Source organism: Thunnus maccoyii, chromosome 5, assembly GCF_910596095.1.
Source record: "Thunnus maccoyii chromosome 5, fThuMac1.1, whole genome shotgun sequence".
NCBI classification, from domain to species: domain Eukaryota; kingdom Metazoa; phylum Chordata; class Actinopteri; order Scombriformes; family Scombridae; genus Thunnus; species Thunnus maccoyii.
In genome coordinates, this window is record NC_056537.1 from 30533886 (window position 1) to 30558198 (window position 24313).

Below are 24313 nucleotides of genomic sequence, written 5' to 3' on the forward strand. Positions count from 1 at the left end.
ATCGATATGATACAATGAAGGAAGGAAAAAGGAGAAAGAAGGAAGAGAAGAAGAAGAAGGAGAAGGTGAATAGAGGGCAGAAAGAGAAGATAAGATACAAGATAAGAGGAAAGAGATGAGAAGGAAAACAGAGATGGAGGCAGAGGGGGATGGGAGAGTTGAAGGTTTTCAGATTTTCACCATTACGACTGGACACAGTAGAGGCACAGTGGTGTGTGTGTGTGTGTGTGAAAGGGGGGGGCTGAACCAACTACACACAAAAATCTTAATCTTGGAATAAATTCAGTAATTAAAAGTAAATAGCAGATATAATAGTAAATGAAAGTTTTGTAATGTAACGCAATGTGGACTGTCTTCATCTCCATAGTAACAGTCCGGAGGAGATCCAGAGAAGAAGAAATACATCATCCTTGAGGCAGTCTAATTTAAAATTTACATTTTTATCATCAAACAGTTACATAGAATAATACAAATAACATAACAGCTCATAACTACACAATGCAAAGATAATGATTCAAATAACATGCAAGCTACATGTTTTCAGTGATAGCAGCATCCATAGCAACCACCATAGCAACGATAGAAAATGTTGCATTCCAACAATTTTCTGGCGGGACCTGAAACAATCTTCTTAATAAATGACACACTAAACATCACATACATTCACTGAATGAAGATTATATAAAAATAACATGCACATTTCTCGCTAGAAATGTTATCAAAACACATTTTAATGTTAAAGTATTGCATTTTCCACTATAAAGGAAATGTATAATAAAAGGAATGGCAGCCATTTTGTTTGTTTTCACAGACAGAAACTTGACAGTCATGCAGCCATGTCATGCAGTCAATAGAAAGAATAGAAAAAAAACATAGGCATCTCACAATTTAAGAGCCGTTACTGTGAAATGAATACATTTTTCACACAATGAAGCCATTACATATTTTGATGTGACACTGGGTTGAATAGCAGCACATTTAGAGACTAAAGAGCCAGATATTTCCCTCAGGAGTTGGTGGAAACTTAAAACAGAGATAAACATTTTGCTCTGTGTCTGCTGGATGTGTAAATAGGCAAATATGTGCTTTATAAGGTAATAATACTGTATGAATGGTGTCTTTACAGATTGATCTGCTGGCCACAAAACAAAACAAAACAAAACAAAAATCAGTAAATGCAGCTATACCAATCCAGAAATGTAAATTAAATATTATTTATAACACCTTCAGTGGCAATTTTTCTCCATAATTAGTGCTCTTACTTTTTTATATTTTAAGTCATGTTTGCTTACAATACATCTGTACTTCAACTTGAATATTTTTTACATTGTGGTATTGTTTCTTATACTTCAGTAAAGGGTCTAAATACCTCTTCCACCACTGTGTACTACTAATCTTGTATTAAACTGTTTTAATGTAAGAGTGGACAAAGCAATCTGTCAGAGCATGGTGTTACAAATGATTTATGTGTTCATCATGTGCTCTATGTAAGAATAGTTAAAGCTTAAATACTGTGAAAGTAAGTACATAATAGTTTTTTAATGCATAGAGGGATCAATTATAAAGAGTGTGTGTGTGTGTGTAATAGTGCGGCCTGTATGTAACGTCTCCTCCATTTCAGAATTCCCTGACAAACACATACTGACATGAGCATTGCTAACATATCTGCTATACATATTTCATTATTGTACAAGGTCTAATTTATGTATTTTTTATATCCCATGAAATACTGCCTGGCCTTGCCATGAGTGTGCGGCACATTTGTGTGGTGTATGTAATAGAGACATCTGACTGTCATTGAACAGTCATTAAGCACAGTGACATGAATGTTATTATTATTAATTGTTTATGACTCTCTGGGTATTTCTGTACAACCTAAAGTCCTTGGTTTACATTGAAAGCACTGTTGTGCTTAATCACTATTACATTTGAAACTTACATACAGTCTGTCATCACATTATAGATTATGGATCTGTAATGCCTGTGTTATGAGGGTGTTACCCACACAGTTCCTTCAGAAGGTACTCACTGCTGAGAGCTTTTTGACATTGCACAAATTGCACAGAAGATTATTATATCATGATCATTACGCCTGTAATGAACTCATAAGCTGCTTTTAATGCCCAATGACCAGTACTTAGAAGAGAAAGGCTAAGGCATTTACCAAAATACAAGACTTGAGGTATTGTGCTTGTCTGTAAGATCTCCAAAGATGTGACAGGCAGAACCTTTACTGCCATCCGCAGGGAAATTAGGTGTATTTTTAAAATTAGCCTGCAAGTCGAAGGAAATGGTGAGTATAGGTACTATATGTCGGTGTTTTATTCTTGGACCTCCATGATAAATGCTTTACCAAGCTGTGCCCCTGACACCTCCTTATTTTTGATGGTGCCTCCTTCAGAAGATTCCTTTGTGACCTGCTAAAATCCCTGACCACACATCCTCCAGTCCCTCAGTAATGTAGATGGGAATATGGCTACAAAGCCACACCACACAAATAGGGCTTACCCTGGTTTTTCAGCCTTCCTGCTCAGCCGCTAGCTCACTGTACCAAAGCATGTTTCTTATGCCTCATCTAATACGTCTTCCCATGGCAAGAAGAGCCATACAAAATAAACAGTCCTCTGAGTATTGGGCCGGGATACAACAGTGGGTCAAATGTTAAACTGGTGCTGACTGTCTCTGCTGGGAATACACTGGCCTCAATCTACCAGTATTTCCCAATCCCTGGTTTACCATAAGTGTCTTATCATGTGCAGACACATTAATAAACCTCATTCAACACTTCAATGTTTGCTTTTTTTTGAGGGCGGAATAATTCATTTTTGTTTATGTATTGTCATGTGCTGCTGTCAGAGGCTGCACAACTCTATCAGCAAAGATTAACTTTGCATCCTCACAAGACAATTTTATGCGTTGCTGTTGCAGAACATGAATCATATGGGAATTCAGCTGCTGCTAGGTTGCTCTAGTAAGAAACTGTCCTCACCAGAAAACAAGAGGCCATTTGTTAAACACTTGATTTATTAAAACTGACAGTGAAAATGACTCTTTGTAATTGTAGGTGAGTTTCATGTGCTGGAATTCTGCTTAGCCAGACACAGTCATTTTTACACTTGGATATAATGTGTTAATTAGAGGTGGTGTTAGGCAGATTTTTTTAACTTGGACAGTTGCTTCCAGTCTTTATGCTAAGCTAATCTAACTGTCTCTGGCTTTAGCTTTATATTTAATGAGCAGATATAAGAGTGGTATCAATCTTCTCATCTTCTTAGCAAGTGGGTAAATAAAAGTAAAATTAATCTTTTAAAACAACCTATGTCCCCTGAGAAGTGACCTCTTGTGGTCACGTGAATAATGACTTGTCTCTAAGAGGCAATGGTGCAAAACTCTCTAAACTTAACCAAACCTTAACCACAGAGGTTGCAGACCAGAAAACACTATGAATTATTATTGTAACAGCCATACAGTCATTATTAAAGGCGCCAGTCACATTAATGTTTAATATAGGTTAATTCATTTCCAGACCAAGATCTGCACAACTTTGCACTTGTCTTGTGGTGTCTTAGTGTGTTAGTACAGATTGTGCTGAACTGCCTCTTCAAAGTTTGATTTCCACTCAGTAATGGGATCATGCATCCATACTGTCATATTTCCACTCTGGTCGCATCACCTCCAATCAAACTTCAGCACATTTGAAACTCTCCATTCAGTGAAACAGAAGTAACTCAAAGACCGCTGCAAAGAGAAACTGAGAGCCGTTTCCAAACAAATGAGATAATCATTCTCTAATCTAACATTGACCCCTCTGTGCACTCAGTGTTTTCTGTAGAATCCTCTTCTCTTCCAATTTGCATCTCTTCTTGGTAGAGGAAGTTAACATAACTCTTTCATCATCCATTGAATAATGTCAAAAATGCATCACCATCAAACAAAAGTAATGCTTCTCTTGTACAGGTGCAACTGTCTTTTTTGTTGAATAATGGATGGAAGGGAAATTAGTTTAGTATTAGATTTACAAAACAGACTTTAATCAGGTTTTAATGGTGCAAAAAATTATTGTATTGAGACCATATTTATGTTTTAACACTGATATGAAACAAACTCTGTTAAAAAGTTCCAACATAGTTTCCTTTTGAGTGCTTTAAGACTGTGTTTGATTTTATTTTTAATCTCCAGAAATACCATAAACTCTCAAGGGTTGGTAGCCCAGTCAAGCATACCATGAAGACTCAATTGGCTGGGCAATTGGACAAATAAATCTCTACCAGTGAATCACATTTGCTTTACCTGTAGTAGACCTCCATGAAATTGTCAAAATTACAAATTAAAGCAGTGCTGGAGGAAATGTACCTGAGTAAACACAGTCCTTTTCCACATCTGTGTCTGTAGTTTCTGAGACCCATCTGCTCTATTCATCTCTGTCTGCTTGTGGATCCCTCTGTGCCTGCCTCTCTCCCCCGTTTCCTAAACTGTAGGCTAATGAATTAACATCTACCCACACTGCACTGCCAAAGGAGTTCTTAAATGCTTCTTATTCACTAAAGTTTAACTTTAGTAACTTGAGGTTGTTGTTTTTTTTTACTTAAGGATATCGCTTTCTCAACTCTGCATGTGCTACCATTGGACAGTAGTTGGTCCAAAGTTGGTGCATCTTGTCATTTTCACTGTGTCTGCCTGTCACTCTTTCCAGTCTTTGTCTCCATCATCATTGTTTGTATGTTTCTCTCTATCTTGAGTTGAAGTAGTATTGTCCATTTTGTATTTTTCTATTGTCCATTTATCTATTACCTATTTTTTATTTATATCCTCAAGTTCTGACTTTACATCTGTCACCATCTGAGCTGTGCCCAGGATGTCCCTCCAAAACATACCCATCCCTCTCACCTCTATATTTCTTAATTATCATATTTTACTTTTTCAGTTAACAATTCAATTAAATGTTAACGCACATTTTATTTCTCAATATAAAGGTATAAATGCCACCTCCACACTGCCAAGAGTAAAATTCTGGTGGAGATATACTGAGTCCGTTTCAGGGCTGAGTATCAAATCTCAATCAATTCTGAGCACTAGTGGAAATGTGTCTGTAACATCGAGCGCTGAAATTTGTAAAATATTGAAAGTTGGTATTGAACAGCTCTTCAGATTCTATAAAGACACTTCTCTAACTTTAGACTTTATTTTATTTGAACACTGATGCATTCAGTGGTCTGATATATTTTTCTATTTGAAAATAAAAGGTTCAAACCATGTTTATACTCCCCAAAAAACATATCATATTGGCAACAATATCAATACCCAGTCCTTTATATAACTAAAGTTGTCAAATTTGAAGCTGCTATAATCGATGTTTTTACATGTAAAATGAAAGTGTTTGCTTGTTGACAAATCCAGACATAATTATCACGTGATTCAACGCTAGGGGTGTTTTGGCATCTTTTAGCTCATTATTTTGGTTTAAGAGCAACAGCATTCACTGTTTTGGTTCAGTCTCACCGCTCTCAGCAGCATCATTTTCAGACACAGTGGCCAGCTGCCCATAGTAGGCTACTTTCCCAGCACCAAACAGCAGACAGACAAAGTTAGTGACTAGGTAGTGAACACTGTGAAGCATTTAGCTGCTAGACATATTTAGAGTCAGACATTTTCCTCAGATGTTTGTAGAGATCAAAACAGAGCTAAAACGAGAGTGAATAAGGGACATTTATCAGGTAGCCAGAAGCACGACTCTAAATATGTCTGCTGGATGTGTTAAAAGGCAACTTTTCAATTTTCTAAGGTCATATTATATCAGTGTTGTGTTTACAACTTATTTCGGCTGAAATATAGAAAATCACCAGCCTTACACTCTGGAATAGGTGTATAAAATCACATCATACAGAGGACATGAAGTCAGTGTCCTGGTTACCATGTATTTGAACATTAACATTCAAAAATCTGAACAGACTCCTCTCAGTCTGTTTCTATGAACACTTCCCTTTTTACATGTATCTGTTGTGCTGGTGTTAGTGTGATGACAATATTAACAAGCACGAACTACAGTAGCTAGTCAGATGCTATGCACTTGTGAGCACCATCAACTTCAACTATTAATTAATTGATGAATTATTATTAATTATTGATTATATTATGCAGTGAGCAGAGTTAGGCTCAGACCTGGGGGTGAAGTTACACTTAAAAGACACCAGGGACATTGGACTCAATCTGTTAAAAGGTGAAACACTTCCCTGGAGAGTTTTGAGAAACTTCCAGAACAACTGCAATAAAGAAATTTGATACGACAGAAGCAGCAACTTATGGGCCATCAGCTGGACTATAAAAGTTATTACCACAGGTGTTTCAGACATACACAGTTCAACAGGGACCAAATGAAAATTCTACTGTCTTTGTGACACCTGCCATTAAAATACTGCAACTTCTGACAAGAATAGAAAAATCACTGTAATGTTCTCATAATATTCCCCTTTAAACTATGGCTTGCCTGAGGTGGTCAATAATATCCTGGCAATGAGCACTCTGTATTTTATGATATTTTTATCTCCTGCGTTGTCAGTGTAGTACTCATACAGTATTCCTTCAGGGAATTATGCGCCTGCGGTAATCAATAGTCAGTTTACTATGACCTGACTGTACTGACGGCATGCAGCAGCGGTCTCTCTCTCTCTTCTGTCTCTTTCGCTGTGTTTCTACCCCTGACTCTCCAGGGGAGTCCCCAACTAGAGTGGGGGCGAGAGGGGGCGGAGGGCAGAGAAATAGCAATATTCTCCTACAAGCATCATATCTGACACAGGATGTCATTCTCCAGTTTTTCCTCTCGTCCCATTGCACTGGAGTGCCTGTAAACGGCACATACACATACACACACACACACACACACACACACACACACACACACTGTAAACTCACACTAGCTTACTCATCCTCTGCAGCCTTTTCAAACGCACACAGAAACTCACGGCACACACACACACTTTAAAACTCTCCTTTCTCACACACACACACACACACACACACACAAATGAGGGGGAAGCATCATGGGGATATTAATGGAGCCAGAGACACAGACCAAGTCAATTGAGCTTTTAATAGAGCAGCTCCTCTTCCTCTGTATGGATAAATAATACAGCAGTCAGCAAATCTAGATCTAATAGATGATATTGACCTTTGGGGGTGGGAAAGGGGAGAAAGAGAGTGAACGACCAACAAAAACTGAAATGGAGAGAGAGAGAGACAGCGAAGGGGGGTGGGGGACTGAAAACTGAGAGGGTTGCGTGTGCATTGCGACGCAGAGGAATACACACAAGTGTCAATAGAAGCGGAGCACTCAGACAAAGCATCTTAATCAGAGTGCGACAAAGCGGTGATCAATCACAGGGATGACGATGTAGCAGCGAGTTGCAGAGCTGGAAAGGCCCTGACCTCAGCTGCACTGCAGATAGACTGGAGAGGCTGCGCTGGCCCTCAGAGACTCTCTTTCTTTGCTTTTATCCTCTCTATTTGTCTTCTCTCTTTCTCTTTATCCCTCCTCTCTCTCCTCATTGTGTCTTCCTTTTCTCCCCCATCACTCCGTATCTCCCTCTTTCCATTTTGATTACTCTCTGCCGCTTCATCTCCCTCCCTTCCTTCCTTTCTCCCTATATTTCTGTCTGGTACCCACCATCTGTCATCCGTTGTCTTCCTCTGTCACCCCCCCCCCCCCCCCCCCCCTTCCACTCATTTTCACTCCCTCAATCCAATTCAAGGAGCTTTATTGGCATCATAAGATGAATTTTACTGTCTCACTGTCTCTCTTTCTGGAACATTTGTCTTCTTCTTACTAATTCCCCACTTTTAATGCTACTCCACAAAACTCGGCCGCATCCTGCACAGGCTGCACAAGTCATGGTCAGTCTAAAGTGAGTCCACTACGCTCTGTCACATCAATATTGAAGTCAACACCATGTATTCTTAATTAGCTTGTCCATGTTCATGAACGAGCAGGGTGAAACTGAATGCTAGACCAGGTTGTTTTACAGGTGTAGTGGAGGCATGAGCGTTGGGATTTAAAAGAACAGTTAGACTGATAAAATGACAAAAAAGTAGCCTTATAGTTTGAGATGGCTTTGGAAGTGACTTTTATGTGTATAGTGACACCATGTGGATATACCCTGTAACAACTCAAAACATCAGTATGCTACAGTGAGCTGCCCATACTGCAGGAACTGATTTTTTTTTTTTTTTTAAATCTATCCTCCTCTGCAAATAAATATCTTTAAATAGATCCACAATATAGATTTGACCACTTGAAATATATTCAAAATGAAAACATCTTGCATACACGCAGACAATTTCCTACACTGTGAAACACATGTCTAAACATACAGTATGGAGTAATCTTCTGATGTTGTTAGACTGGGTGTGTGATGGAGTGTTTTGGTGGTGAATTTAAACTGGCTTTACTGTACATATGAACCACAGAAACTGATCCTTCTGCATGTCTGCACTGAATTAAGTGGCTTAGTTGATCCCCGAAAAGAGGTCCATGGACCACCAGAGGTCCATGAGAAGTGTTCCAGTGGGAGCCCATCATGTAAAGGAATGACAAAATGCACTTCAATCTGTAATTTTCAAGTCATTAGTTCCATATTATTCACATTTTGCTCAGATGGCCGGAAGCTATAGATCTGAGTTGTAACATCACAAATTCTCTCAGATGTTGTTTCTTGAGGCATGGTCATATCAAATACGGGTCTGATAAGAGTCATCCTCTATGTAACAACTCCAACCTGAGCTTGTAAGTGAACTGGAAGCTTGCCTGCCAGACTTTCTAGTACTTTTCCAAGAGAGAAGTCAGCACTTTGGCAGAGGGACTTCTCTCTGTATCCAGGAAGTGACGGTGAGGACTTAACGGGGTCGAAACAAGCCGAGGGAGGTCGTCCCGTCTCTACAAAAGAAGTTGGGTGGAAGAGGAGCTCCGTCAGGCTCGCTGCAGACGGAGAGATCACACCGGAAATTATGGGATTGCGCATTCAAAATAAGAGCGCACAACGTGGGTAGTGTTAAAACCTATGTATGACATTTACACAGCCACATGCCAGGCACACACACGCATATAGGCTTGATTTCCTGTGATTCCAGTGCCAAAAGTGGGTGCAATGATCATGGCTGGATTAACCCACTGGTTAGCCACTTAGCCACTGGTCCTCCATTAACCCCCTATTCCTCCCTCTGTCTGGCCCCATTTACACCTGGTATTAATGAGCATTCTCGTTATCTCTATTCTACCCACACTGTGATCAGATCTTTATATGCAAATTAGTTAGGCAGGCCTGGTGGTCAACAAACGCATCCCAGGTCAAGGGAAGCAATGCCACAGACATGTTTTGTGAGGGAAGACTTTATTTTATTTTAGCTTTTGCTGGACTTGCTTGGGCTATCAGGAAGAGGTACAGTTAAGTTTGATGGACTTTCAACCAACTGGGTGTTTTTTTTCTTAAGAATTCGGTTACATTGGACAGAGTGCATTTACACCTGGTTGAGATCCGATGACAACGTCAGCCAGACCAACTCCAGCTGTGTGTTAGTGTCTTAGTCTGACTGAAATGTGTATAGTTTTTCCTCTGCTTGAAAACTACTTGGCTCAAGATTTATTGTGCAGTAATTTCATTTAGCAAATTAATTTAGGAATATGCAACATACAAACACAAAACTGATGTAATGAAGGTCTTCAAACTAGATTTAGATACAGTGACACCCTATCAAGATTGAGTAATTAGCAGTAATGAGCAGGACCCATCATTTGGCATAATGTCAATTACTGAGCTTTAGTGCTGCATATTCCTAAAAAAAAAAAATATCAATGAACAAACACAAAACACACAGGAAGACTGGAGCCATGTTCCCACTTTGCCCAGCTGGTAATTCAACCTTGCTGCTTTAATAGACTCAACTTACATCAACTGAATACATGGAAACTAATATGAGTAAGTAGTTAGTAAGTATCAGTAGTGGGAAGTAACTAAGTACATTTACTCAAGTATTGTATCTAAGTACAATTTTGAAGAACTTGTGCTTTACTTGAGTGTTTCCATTTGATGGTACTTCCACTCCACTACATTTCAGAGGGAAATATTGTACTTTCTACTCCACTACATTTATTTGTCAGCTTTAGTTACTTTTCAGATGAAGAATTGACACAATGGATAATATAACAAGCTTTTAAAATACAACACATTGTTAAAGATGAAACCAGTGGTTTCCAACCTTTTTGGCTTTTGATGATTTACAAAAAGCAGTGTGTAGTCGGTGTCACATTTCAGATGTCTATGAGTTGTTAACAGCTCCAGCAGTGATTTTTCCCTCTAAACTTCTCACATGGTTTCATTTCAATAAATGTTCAAATGATCCAATATTTCACCAAAAAACAACGATTAGAGAAAAAGTCCAAAAACTGAAAACGATTTGTGTATCAGAACTTTGTTTTTTCTTCTTTCTTCTCCCATTAATCATCTCACGACCCCTCAGATTTATCTGCTGACCCTTTGGAGGGGCCCAACACCTAGGTTGGGAACCACAGGACTAAACTAGCTAACTGTATATAAAGTAGTTGAAACTAGCTCCACCTCCAGCAGCAACAACAGTAACATGCTGCTCTAACACTGATGCTTCAGTATTAATAATCTAATGATGTCATATATAATAATATATCAGTCAGAGGGTCCAAACCACTACTTTTACTGCAATACTTGAACTATATCAAGCTCATAATACTTGTGTACTTTTACCGGAGTATGATTTTCCGTGCAGGACTTTTACTTGTGATGGAGTATTTTATACATTGATGTATTGGTACTTTTATTCAAGTAAAGGATCTGAGTACTTCTTCCACCACTGGTTTTAATTTGAAACATGTACCCTGCATGATGTGACATGTTTGTCCTGTACGATAAAAATAAAAACATATCATTTAAGTAAGGAAAACACACAGCCACTTTTTCAGATTTCTTTAAAAATAAATGTTTGTCCCATCTAGCTATTTTCAACACGCGTTTTATTTAGACAGTGTGAAGCGGAAGAACTGTGTTGCGTTCAGGGTCCGTTCACCTCTGTGTGTCTGACTGTGGGAAGGTGGTCCTGGTCGAAAAACACCGTCCAGGAAAGCGACCGACGGGCAAGTTTGCGTGTTTTTGTTCAGTCCCTCCGCACTTTACAGCGTCTACAAAACAAACCATGAAACTCCGGAATTGACTCAAAACGTTAGTGACTAAAGAAGTGATGGATTTAAGTTGTTTCTCCACGGGAATAAAGTTAGGAAACTACGAGGTGAAAATGGAGAGCCCAGCTGAGTGAGAGTGGGGTGAGGAGGCTGGATTTGGCCAAGTTGGGAGTCCTGCCCTGCTGCTAGCAGGCTAGTTAGCATGCTGAGACACTTCGCTATCTCGGATAAGTAATGAGGTGAGATTGAAAGTCACTTTTATACTTTTACATAAGGGGTGTCTGTGAAAGTCTTTAGAGACTTTCCTAATGTTTCCCAGTGTTGCCGAAAAAACTGTGAAATGTGTTTTTGGCTAAGGAAAAAAACATTGATATGAGTAGGGCCTGGCCCCTTTTTAAAAAAACTAAAACACTCTACACTTTTACACCAAGTGTCATATAGATTTACTTCAGTGTCATGATTCTTTCATCATGTAGAAAACAATGTTTTTAGGGATGTTACCAGTGAATTTTCTCTTCTTATGGCTAACAAAGTAAAGTAAGTTGATAAACATTTTGTACTGAAAACTTTTAACAATACATTAAACAGACTGCCAACATTTGATAATCAGATATAAGTGACCATCTGTGACAATGCAGTTATTTATTTATTTGTTTATTTTTACAATGGCAAAGCAATCCCTTGTTTTCTTGGTCATTTCTAAACATGTCTGGATGGCTGTAATCTAGAACTGCAACGATTAATCGATTAGTTGCTAACTATTGAATTATTTGCCAACTATTTTGATTATCGGTTAATCATTTTGAGTCAGTTTTGAAGAAAAAAATGTCCAAATTCTTTGATTGCAGTTTCTCAAATGTGAATATTTTCTGGTTTCTGCAGTCTTCTATGACAGTGAACTGAGTAACTTAAGGATGTGGACTGTTTGAAGACATCACAATCGACATTTTTCACCATTTTCTGACACTTTACGGACCAAACAACTTATTCATTAATCAAGAAAGTAATTAACAGATTAACCAATAATGAATATAATTGTTTTCAGTTGTTATATCACTAAACCATCAGACAATTTCAGTGATTTGGTTAAATGTTTTCGAAAACTGCTCCTGTCATGTCAGCATTCAGCATACACACAGACATACTGTTCATATATTTGGTGAGCCTAACCGTAATCACTCACGGTTCATATTTCATTGTGTGTTCTGCATTTCAGAGCTTCCCTCTGCTGTTCTCCAGCATGTGAGTCTCCAGGGGAGCTGTTTCATCTGTGGCAAGACCGCTGCTGACATTGCAGCTTTTTCCCAATGGATCGAAGCATAGTTGATGAAGTTATTTACTGCGGAAGCTCCGTGTGAATCCTGAAGATAACTTTGCATTTCTCCTAAAGGCAACCCCACTTAAGCTTGGTTTAGAGAGGCTGGATGCTCCGGGTGACCTTCTCCAACCCCTCCCATGATCAGTCATTTTTCTGACCTGAGCATCCATACTGACTCTACTCATGTGATTTTCTCTCATACATTCAACATATTCTGCCATCTGAGATAGAGCCCTGGTAGGTTTTTGAAGCGCTTTGAGGTGCCCACTGCCTGCAGACGCTGCAGCCTGGCTGTTGTGCAAGTCCCAGTGGCACAGGCCCTATAAAAGTACACTGTAACAAAAAGACAACGCGCTCGCCAAAATGCATTCATGAACTCATCGACTTTCCAAACTGGATTTAAGTGGATGTATCGGGTGTATTCATGAACTGTGAGTGCTGATGCCAGCTCATTGGGACTGGAGTGGGTGTAATCAGCTTTATTCATGAACCCCTTGTCTGAGTCTGGGTACAGCCTGGATGTTGGATGTCCTGAGTGTGTTGAATCAGCTGTTGCGGTGATGAGGCAGGGCTCCTGGTGGCCTGTGTGGCTGGCTGGGCAGAGGCCCAAGGTGATGTGATGGGGTGCAGGAACAGTAAGGTCCTCCCTGAGCCTCCAGGGGATGTTCAGTTGGACCTGGTCAAAAAGGTCAGTAAAGGACAATGTTTCATCTACTAGTAATAGTAACAATATTAATAGAAACAGCATTAGTACTACACTGCTTTGTACAGTATTACCGGTATTGATAATGATAAGATTAATTAAGGGCTGCAACTAATGATTGATAAACAAATCAATACATTTTCTCTTTTTATCAGTAATTATTCAGTCTCTAAAATGTCAGTGAATAGTGAGAAATACTCGTCACAATTTCCCAGAGCCAAAGTTACATCATCAGAGTGCTTGTTTTATCTGACCACCAGTCTAAAAGTCTAAAGATATTATATATAATATGAAATAAAACAGAGACATAGGGACAGTAGAAAAGCTGGAGTCAGAGTTTGGCATTTTTTATTAATAAATTACTTTTTTTGTAGAAAAATGAGACAGTCTTTGCTGAATTTGGTGCAAGTGTTGCGTCCAGCCTCTTCATCCATTTCTAAGCCATCAACTAGAGCAAAAAATGTTGAAGTTGTACACAGAGAGGCTTTAAAGATGACCTGGTCATGACACCAGTCATCTTTAAAAACATAATAAAGTTATTAATGTAGAATTATAGATTAAGTCGATGCCTTAATGCCTTGTTGTACTATTGCTGTGTGCAATGCATCTTGGATCACCTGTTGTCATATTTTTCAGGTTGATCCTCCCCAACCTCCTCAGACAGATATCTATAAGCACTTCATACGAGGGGATGGCACTGGAAGCAAGATGGGTGGGGCCGGTGGAGGGGGAGGTGACAAGGCAGACTCCACCTCTCCATACCAGGCCCGGGCACAAGCTCCCACTCCCACCGTTTCCACTCAGCCACCCAAGGACCCGTCCGAACTGTCGGACCCTCAACGGAAGAAGGTGGCAAAATATCGAGCCAAGTTTGACCCGCGTGTCACAGCCAAGTACGACATCAAAGCTCTGATAGGTCGCGGGAGTTTTAGCCGGGTTGTCCGTGTGGAGCACAAGAGCACGCGGCAGCCGTACGCCATCAAAATGATCGAGACTCGGTACCGGGAGGGGAGGGAGGTGTGCGAGTCAGAGCTGTGTGTTCTTCGACGCGTTCGTCACACCAATATAATCCAGCTGATGGAGGTCTTCGAGACGGCAGAGCGCGTCTACATGGTGATGGAGCTGGCCACTGGAGGAGAGCTCTTTGACCGGATCATCGCTCGCGGCTCCTTCACCGAGCGGGACGCCACGCGGGTGCTGCAGATGGTGCTGGATGGCGTCAAGTATCTCCACACTTTGGGGATCACTCACCGAGACCTGAAGCCAGAGAACCTGCTCTACTACCATCCTGGAGCTGATTCCAAGATCATTATCACTGACTTTGGTTTGGCCAGTAGCAGGAAGAAGGGAGACGAGTGTTTGATGAAGACCACCTGCGGCACGCCAGAGTACATTGCCCCTGAGATCCTGGTGAGGAAACCTTATACAAACGCAGTAGACATGTGGGCGCTGGGGGTGATATCGTACATCCTGCTGAGCGGAACCATGCCCTTCGAGGACGACAACCGCATGAGGCTCTACCGGCAGATCCTCAAGGGGAAGTACAGCTTCTCTGGAGAGGTGAGGAGTTAGATCTGTGACACGCTTGCCCTCTCTTTCTCACACACACTCACCCTCCCCAGAAGACTTCACCCATATTTGAAATAAATTCCTCACACTGCATGAGGCTTTGTCAAAAAGTTTCTAAGAAGTTCAGCTTTTCTTGTGAGTGTCTTGTGTGTCTTAACACACACACACACCTCTCTCATAACTCCTCCTGTCTTAGCACATTTCCATTTCTATCACATGTACCTACCCTACACCTCGCCATATTGGCTTGCATTTATTTGTCCTCTCTAAGTCAATATGCCCTCCCTCTTTGTGTGTGTGTGTGTGTGTGTGTGTGTGTGTGTGTGTGTGTGTATGTGTGCACAATAATTTATGCTCTATCTGTGTATCTAGATGCAAGAATGCTGAGTAGTCCATTCCTTTGTTTCATAGTGTGGGATGTTTATGTTGCCAGTGAGCTTTACAAAGGGGCTCTCGGTTAATGTTTGCCCCACATGCAGCCACTCCAGCGCAAATAATAGCTGAGTAGTTTTGTAATATTTAATGCAGAGCAGCTGAATGATCTCAGTGTTCTGGGGATGTGTCCAGAGTTAAACTTCTCAAATGTCTGACAGGTAAGATAAGGTCAAATCGGACATATTAAATAATTAAAATCACTTCCAGGGAACTAGTGTTCTGGATGAAAGCTGTAAATAGTGCAGCAGAACTGCTGGATGAATGTCTAGCAAGTCGTCTTTGGAATTTGTAAAGAGAGCTTCTCACTTGAATTGACCGTTGTGCGTTTTTCAGGTAATACAGTGTGTATTCAGTAGAGTGTGTGGGCTTGTTTGTCACATAAATTACTGTTAAGTTTAAAAACCCAAGATTTTTCATGAGAGTCCTTACAGAGCAGCTTTTATTCTCTATCAACACAAGTACAGACAGTGACTCAAGTATTTATTTCTGTGAGGATTATTCACGACATCTCTGTTGGAAGACCAAGGCAGAGAAGGCATGATGATGGCTTGATTTAAATGAGACATGACACAGTTGTTGTGATCTTCACCGCAAAGTTCCAAAACTTGAGGCGAACGCATGTAAAAGATCCCTGTAAGACAAAAGCCTGGGTCAGACTGATTTGAATGCTCTGTTTACAATGTTACCTCTACTTCCCCATTGAACTGACTGTCAAATCGTTCGCAAATGCCCATACTCGGCCGTCTGTTCTTTGTTGCTAAGGTTGTTGGTAAGGTTTTTCCATGAGGTGTTCACGTTGTACACTGGCATATTTGAGAAGTTAACATTTTGAGTAAATAGGTAAAAGAAGCGAAATCTGACTACTACTGTTTGTTTATGTAGCCTCTGGAGATGGGGAAAGTCTGCCACGATGCGTCTTCTGGAAGCTGGCCAATCAGAACAGAGTGGGCTCATCGGGGGGGGGGGAGTCTTAAAGAGACAGGAGCTAAAACAGCCTGTTTCAGACAGGCTGAACTGAGAGGCTGTGTAAAGGACCGGTAAAAGATAGATAAGGAGTTTTTTGAACTGTAAAGATTTTCCAGCTGAACCCTAGATTAAAAAATATAGACCTGGAAATGTGCATGATACATCCGCCAGTGTTAAGCACACAAAATCCAAGTTTAAGCAATAAGCCAAGTAACTGTGACATCCCAGTTCCCCTTAAAGGTATCCTGTGAAGTTTAATTGTAAGTTAAGTTTACATTTAGTGTTTCTTACCAAAAAACATTATGTGTATTATTTAGGCCTCAATTTGTTAGATATTTTAAATTGTGCATTGTTTACACCCATGCTTGCTAGTTTTCAGTCCTCTTTTTTGCTTTTTGTTGGCACATTACTAAATTTCTTGGCGCGTTACCAACCCTAACCATCAGTCCGTGGAACAGCATGAAACTGTTTGCCTTCAAAAACTTTAAAAAAAAATGGCTCTATAGCACTACTAGAAGTCAAAAACAACATAAGATACCTTTAACTGCTCACCACTGCAAAACAATATAAAAAGCTTGTGAAATGTTGTTGTGCAGAAACTATTAGTCTGTTAATTGATAACTTGATTGAAAGAAAATGAATCAACAATAACTAATACTAATACTATAATAATACTAGTTGGGATTTTTGGTTATTATGCTGTGTTCAGGGCATCCACTGACCTCGTGGTTATACGCATAACAGTATAACCACAACGTTCCCAGTTTGATTCCAGCATGTCATATCCCCCCCGTCCTATGTCTCTCTCTACTCTCCCTTTACTGTCACTGTGAAATAACACAGAAATAGGAGAGTAATTTTATCTCCCTGATCAGATGCAACACAAAAACTCTTATTTTGTCAGGATGCATGGCTCAGAGGCTCTTGACCCTTTTAGAGTCCTGACCGTTGATTAAAGAAAATCCCGTCCTCTGGTAAATGAGCAGAGAAACTGAGGTGGAGCACCTCCCTCAGGGATATGTGTCTTTACAGCTGTGATAAATAATGTTCACGTTTATAGCTGCAGTCCAAGATCTAATCACAGCCTGAGCGTTGTTGTAGGTGGAGGAGAAATGTATGTCTGAGGCTTATATATGTGTCATGTATCTTTAGCCAACACTGGTGATTTACCTGCTGTGTGAAGAAGGGGGGGTTAGTTGTCTACTGGGAGACTGAAAACACAGCTGGTTGCCAAGCAGGACATCAAGTGCAACGTGTGTGTGACTGTGTGTGCGGAAAGGCAGCCAGCGCTGAGATTCCCAATTCCTGTCTAAGTAGGGGGTAGAGTTTGACTCACAGTCTATTTCTCAGAAAAGGAGTCGACAGCACCTGCCAAGAACATTTGTTTTAAACAAACATTTTATTTTATGTGCGATTTTTTTAGAAACATGAAATGGTGTTAAAGCAAAACATAATCAAACTTCTCATCAGCGAGATGACAGAAAGAATCAAGTAGAGGAACATAATATTCACTGCCCAACTGATGAGTCTGATAATACTCAAAAGACCAAGAACACTCATTGTCAGTAAAACAACTACATAACAGGTCAAATGATCAAACTTCTTGTTCGCTCACAGTCCAAAGCACTGTCCCTATACTAGACATTCTCAGCTTTATGTCACTCTGCTGCCCTCTTGTGTCCAGCAGAGGGGATGTACTGATAAACTATACACACTTATTTATAGGAGCTGAATGTATTGAAATTCATAGGATTTGTATAGGAAACATCATATATATGGAAAATACATTCATTATGGTCATATTTTCATCAAACAGATACATTTCTTCTCATGGTCTCACAATTAATAGTCAATGTCTATTGTAAGCCTTTTATTATTTTCCTCCCTCCTCTTAAACTTCATATTGTGTGTGGTTTCCTTTTATATTCGTCATGTATTATCAGTTAAGACCAGTGGTTTTCCAAGGTTTCTCAAGGTCATTCCCCTGTTAAAGGGCTGCAAAAAAAAAAGAAAAGTCAGATTCATAGCAGCCATTTTGACGTTTCAGAGGAAAAGCACAGGTGGAACTAATAACATTAACAATGGCTCTGTTCCAGCAGTTGTTGCAAAGCAATGCAGCAATTAGTGTTATTATAATGTTATTAGTTACACCTGTGTTTGACGCACCAAAATGTCTGCTATGAAAAAAGATCTTGACTCAAACGTTAGTTTTTATTTAAAATGTCTCAAAAAGACATGTTGAGGGAAAAAAGGACCCATGAGTTGCCATGAGTTTAGACTATAAAGAGTATTGAAATTAACATTTCAGTGCACTATAATTACAGTCTTGTCTTGTGTCTGTCTCCCCTCTCCAGCCGTGGCCCAGCGTGTCCAACCTGGCCAAAGACTTTGTGGAGCGGATTCTAACGGTGGATCCCAGCGAGCGGCTGACGGCTGGCCAGGCCCTCAAGCACCCCTGGATCGTCAGTATGGCCGCCTCTTCCTCCATGAAGAACCTACAACGCTGTATATCTCAGAACCTCCTGAAACGGGCATCCTCTCGCTGCCACAGCACCAAGTCGGCCCAGTCCACGCGCTCAAGCCGCTCAACCAAATCCAACAAAGCCCGGCGGGTGCGTGAGAAGGAGCTACGCGAGCTGAACCGTCGCTATCAGCAGCAGTACAATGGCTGAAACGGGGACAGCCACCGACCGTAGCATACCTTATACTTTGGGGGAAACAGCACTACAATGACTGAGCTTTTACAATGACTACCACCATTTGAAGTTGCTGCCAGTGTTAGAAGCCAAAAATGGCTTCCAAAAAAAAAGAATAAAGAGAACCATGACCTTTGGCTACCAAAAGTAGAATTAAGTTTGAAAAAGTAACTGCTGCCATTCGAGACTATAGAACAAGTGAGAAACTATGAGGACAAAGTGATCTATGAATTCCAGTGTGTCTTCTGATGAGCACAGAAACGGACACACCAGTCAAGTGTTGTACTGCAACGGTTACATCATCTCTCCATCCATTCCTTCACCTTTTCTTTGGCAGGATGGGGCCTTCCACTCCTTTCCTTTTGTTCTTTCAATCCCTGTGTCTCTACATATTTATTTATTATTGTTGACATGATTATTAGTCTCCATTCAAATGGTCACTGGATAATGACCTTCCACGAGGATCTGTTGAACAGAGTTCTGGGTACTGAAGTCTCTAAGAACAAAGGGATACTTAAGAGGAGGGGGAAACAAATTCCTCTCACTCATTCCTGATTGAAAATTGCTGTGAATTTATTATTGTACTAATTGTACAGACCTTGTCTTAACATGTGGGTGATGGAAACACACTGCAACATAACCATACCCTTGAAGGCCAAAATGAAGGCATGTTGTTTATTAGTCTAGTCTAAGCTTATCTAATCTTGCCATTACTGCTCTGTTAATATTGTTCTAAAGCTGTCAAAAGATTGTGAAGCTGTTTTGTGTCAGTGTTTAATCTTAAATGTATTGTACTAGACAGTAAACCACACAGCCCCACTCCCGATGATTTTCATAGACTAATAGATTCACTTATAAAGTAGCAGCTGTGAACACTTACTGTTGCATAGCAGTATTATTAAGTTTTCATAAGGTTATGTGGCTATTTAGGGTGTTGTATGGTCTCCTTTGTTGGTCACAGTGAGAATGGTACATGTTCTTAGAGCAGCAATGAACGTAAATATATTTGTTACAGAGAGATAGTTGCCGGTTGCACCAGCTCTTTATAAGTTCAAACTTAGTTATAACACAAGCTCTAAAATGAGTGTTTACTTACTCGGCATCACTAAATTAAAAAGGGTTGCACCACAAAAAGTAGTTCTTATGTAGAGATCAGTAGTTACTAAATATTTAACTACATGCACAAATAGCCAGGTGTAGTCTTAGCCAGCTGTTCAGTAGCTAACCCGACTAACTGACAAAAAAACGTTAGCTTGTTAATATCTGAACCATTTAGGGTCAAGAGAAAAAGAGATAACAAGGAATATGTTCAACATATCTGACCTGACTCTTGATGAAATGCTGTTTAATGATGATGTTAACTGGGAAAATGTGACCTGCAATGATAATATTAGACTAAATTACCAAATAACAACAGCTAGGTTAGCATAATCAGATATTTCCTGCTCATTCTAAACTACATGAATACTCTTAAACACACATTTCTCCATAGATTTCTATATAGATATAGATATGAATAAAACAAAACAATACCTACATTTACAAAGGATTGGCTGTTAAGTTTTAAAAATTTTTAGTTTTTACAAGTTATGTTACCACTTGTGATGCTACAGTGACTTTCTGAGCAACTCATACATTACTGAAGTCTACTGAATGGTGCAACCTGATTTAGTAAAGCACTAGTTTGAAACTAGCTACCAGGTATTAAGAATTTAGGAAGGACTTTACACACTCTTAATGATGGATTTACAAATAACTGGTGCAACCTAATCCAGAAGTCCCGCCATCTTTCCTAGCTAGCTCTGTTCCACTAACACCTGTAACTCAGTGGGTTTTCACATTGGTTGTGTTAGCATTCAACATAACATATCCCATCAGTCTTATCCAACGGCAGCTGATTGGCTCACTGTCAAAATAATTCTTTATTTTCCTTGGTCAAATGACAAATTTTACTAGCTAGTATATAGCCAGGGGTAGTAGATAGAATTAAGCTATGGAAAAGATGAGAAAGGTACGAATCAGATTTATTTTTCTTTTCTGTAATTTTTCTTTCCCTCTGGTCAAGTGTGCCAAACTATTCTTGTTAATCACAGTCATGTCATGAAAAACTGACCATTTAAGTCTAGAAGCTAGTGGAACAGAGGCTATCTAAGAAAGAGGGAGGACGATTTTTATTAGTATTTAGTAGCTCTTAGGCAGGTTGTGTTTTAGCATGTAGAAACACCAAACAGAAGACCAAAATGAAGGAAACCACTAAAGATAGAGGAATATATAGAGCTGGATCAAATGACCAATAGTCTATATGATTTTGAAATATTAGATTACAAAACATTACACATGCAACTATACAGTCGTCTGTGTAAGGCTTCTTTAGTTTGAAAAGGTTACTTATTTCCTCTAAATGCACTTCAATTAAAAAAAATGCCTTACTTAGAGGAAAACTCTAGATAATCCACAATGTCATAGTAAACAAAACAGGTTGTACGTCTCTCTTGATCTGCACTCTTTTAAATCTGCCTTTGTAGTCTGAATCATATTCAGTCCAATGCCCATCATGTGAAGATAGTCAGCACCCTTACACAATAAGGTATTGTGACTACTGAACAACTCTGAGCTGGACAATATGTTGATATAATAACAATATTCTGAAATGAGACTAGATTATATTATGGATTTTGTTTCTTATAATATTGTGGTATAGTTAAAAGGCTGCGTTACAGGAAGGTGACATTTCTGAATTTATTAAACAGTTCAAGCAGACTGAAATGATTGAGTGCAGATGATTTTCTGCTAACTATCTTCATCTCCAAATTGGTCAAAATAATGTGATATTTGGTTATTTCTAATATTGCCCAACATAAGCACAACCCAAAGATTCAGGAAAGGTGAGGAGTTGTTTTCCTTTTTGTCTTTTTTCCTGTAATCTGGCAAAGCACTTCATGTACAAAGTTGAATTGAATTTTTTTTTTTTTTTAATTATAATCGTTAATTGTTAATGTTAATTGGACCTGTTCACTGCGTTTTTAAATGTATTTTGTCCCTTCAGAACACTCCCAGAGTAAATCAGTTGCTACAGAATTTCTTTCATCTTTAAATGAGCATTTTGCTGTGATCTACCCCAGACTTCTAAAGTATGCTGTTGTTGTGAACTTTTTAACACATACTGGAAACCTAACCGAGCCATGTCAGCTGACCTCAGTTTTTCCTTTCTTTTTGTTTTTTGTCCTCTACTTGTTCCAGGATGCTCTGTCATCTTTCTGATGCTACTCTTTCCATTTCCTTGATGAAAGTCAGATTTAGGTCTCTTTTTAAATTTCTCTGTTCCTTCGTTCCACTGCTGTTATCTGTCCTGATGTCTCACCTCTTGGTGGAAGTAAATTTTTTTATATATAGAAGACCGTAAGTGAGGCTAACGTCGGAACTGGTATTGGTACACTCAAATCTACACTCTGTCTACTTCTTGGTTCCCTGTTCAGTATTGTATGCCGCCTGTCATTGGACAGATGCTCCACCCAAAATATTGAATATCAAATGCACCGTGTAGGTTTGAAAAGGTTCATTTGCCAAAATATGGCAAATTTAGCAGCCATCTGTCGAGCCTACAGTGGTGATTTGATGATGACAAGATAGATATTGTGTAAAGTATCACTTTAAGGTGTCACACTTTCTGCACCATACAGTATAATGAGGTGGCCTTAATATTTGTAGTGTGTTGATCGATATCTCCTAGAGTGTATCATCTTTGTGAAACATAAAACTATAACCTCTTTAAATCTCAGATCTAGGAATCACAGTCACAAATTAATCATTTGGATTCAAAGAATTGCAGTGTTTGAATTAGTCAGCAGCATCATTGAGTGCCTATTGTATACCACGTTCAATGAATAACCAAATCAGTTCGTTAGCAGTTTTGCAGAATGTCAGCACATTTGTAAAAGTGTTTTCTTTCGTGTTTTTATATATCTGTGTGATTTTATATAAATGCTGTTGCCCTAAATGAAGTAGCCAACTCAACACTGTTACCTGAAAACAGTTGTTCATCTTTTGTAATTGTGTGTCAAAATGAATGATAACACTTTGATTCTTCTACCATTAACTTTTTTATTTTTTTTAAACAGTGAGTTGTATGTGCCAATAAAACATTCGAACCTGACTTTCTATTTCATTGCATTTGGAGTTTCACACGATGCTCTGAGAGGAGAAGTAGGTGGACCGTGATTCGTCCAGCAGGTTACAGGAGTTCATGTGTGTGTTAGCCCACAAGACAATATTTTAGTTGTTCAAGCATGTTTGCACCATTTTACTGGTTTAGTATTTATTCTTGTTTGTCCAACCTTAGTGGACATTTGCCATGAAATGATATAAAGCCTGACATTACTTTTAAATTCTAGTAGTAATTGTACAAAACTGACTTATTTGTCCTGATGAATGTGCCATAATTTAAGATTTTAAAAAAGTAAGCCCTTGAAAGGTTATAAACTACATCTGACTGACATGTTGGTGCATATATTATCCTTTTGTACAACTTTTTGCCCCCTAAGATTTTCATAAAGTTCCACTAATCATTTTTGTATTAGTGACAAATCAAATCACATATAATGTGAAAGGGGTTGCTGGCAGTGACAACTTAGCCTCTTTTAGCTCTTTTTATTTTTTGTTTTACAGCACTTGCTGTATGGTTCAGTCTCACTGCTCTCATCAACCCCCATTCCAGCTGTTTTTGTCAAAAACCTCTGAAAAACTCACTTATTGGTGCAAACAGCTGAGACAAAATTAGTGACTAATTGGTGAAGAAAAACATCTACTAGCTAAAGACCCTGATCTATTTTCTCAAGAGTTGGTGGAGAACAAAAATTAATATTTTATATCGTTTATCAGGTGGCTAAGACATGCAAAATAAATTATAATGTTGCTCTGTCAACTGGATGACTACATTGGAAATTGTTTGATAGCATGTTGGCTATAGCAGCTTTATAAGGTGATTACATTTCATGTGTGCCTGTCAAAATTGCTCTCAGCTTTAAGTTTTGTGCTTCTTCATACATGGGCCCTTCAAGACCCTTCAAATATTTTGTAAGAAATTTTCAGCAAAATGAAAATGGCAGCCACAAGCAAATGAATTTGGCCTAACACAAAAGCAACCATAACTCTACAGTCTTAAAGCAGCCTTTCTTAAAAAAGAGAAAGAAAATTAATGTATACGGTGCCACTTAGCCAAAACCTGTTTCTAGTTCTTACTCTTTTCAACCATATGTAATGAAATTTGATTTACTATGCTGGGGCAACTCATCATCAAAACTCAAACTGTCCAAATGTTGCTGTTAAATAATAATAATTGTAATTAAATTATGTAAAAAAAATTGGTGTGGCTCATTACAGTGTGTAACTTTGCTTGTTAGTTAAAATCCACTGAGCTGATTTACATTAAA

General features: G+C 39.2%; 1 protein-coding gene across 1 annotated transcript; it reads left to right on the top strand.

Moving 5' to 3' along the window:
- Positions 1-11068: 11068 nt before the first annotated feature.
- pskh1 (protein serine kinase H1) lies at positions 11069-23037 on the top strand. Its single transcript, XM_042412529.1, has 4 exons — positions 11069-11436; positions 12414-13203; positions 13855-14778; positions 18543-23037. The coding sequence occupies exons 2-4, from the start codon at positions 13135-13137 to the stop codon at positions 18858-18860; spliced, it is 1311 nt and encodes a 436-aa protein (XP_042268463.1). The 5' UTR covers positions 11069-11436; positions 12414-13134; the 3' UTR covers positions 18861-23037.
- The last annotated feature ends 1276 nt before the right edge of the window (positions 23038-24313 follow it).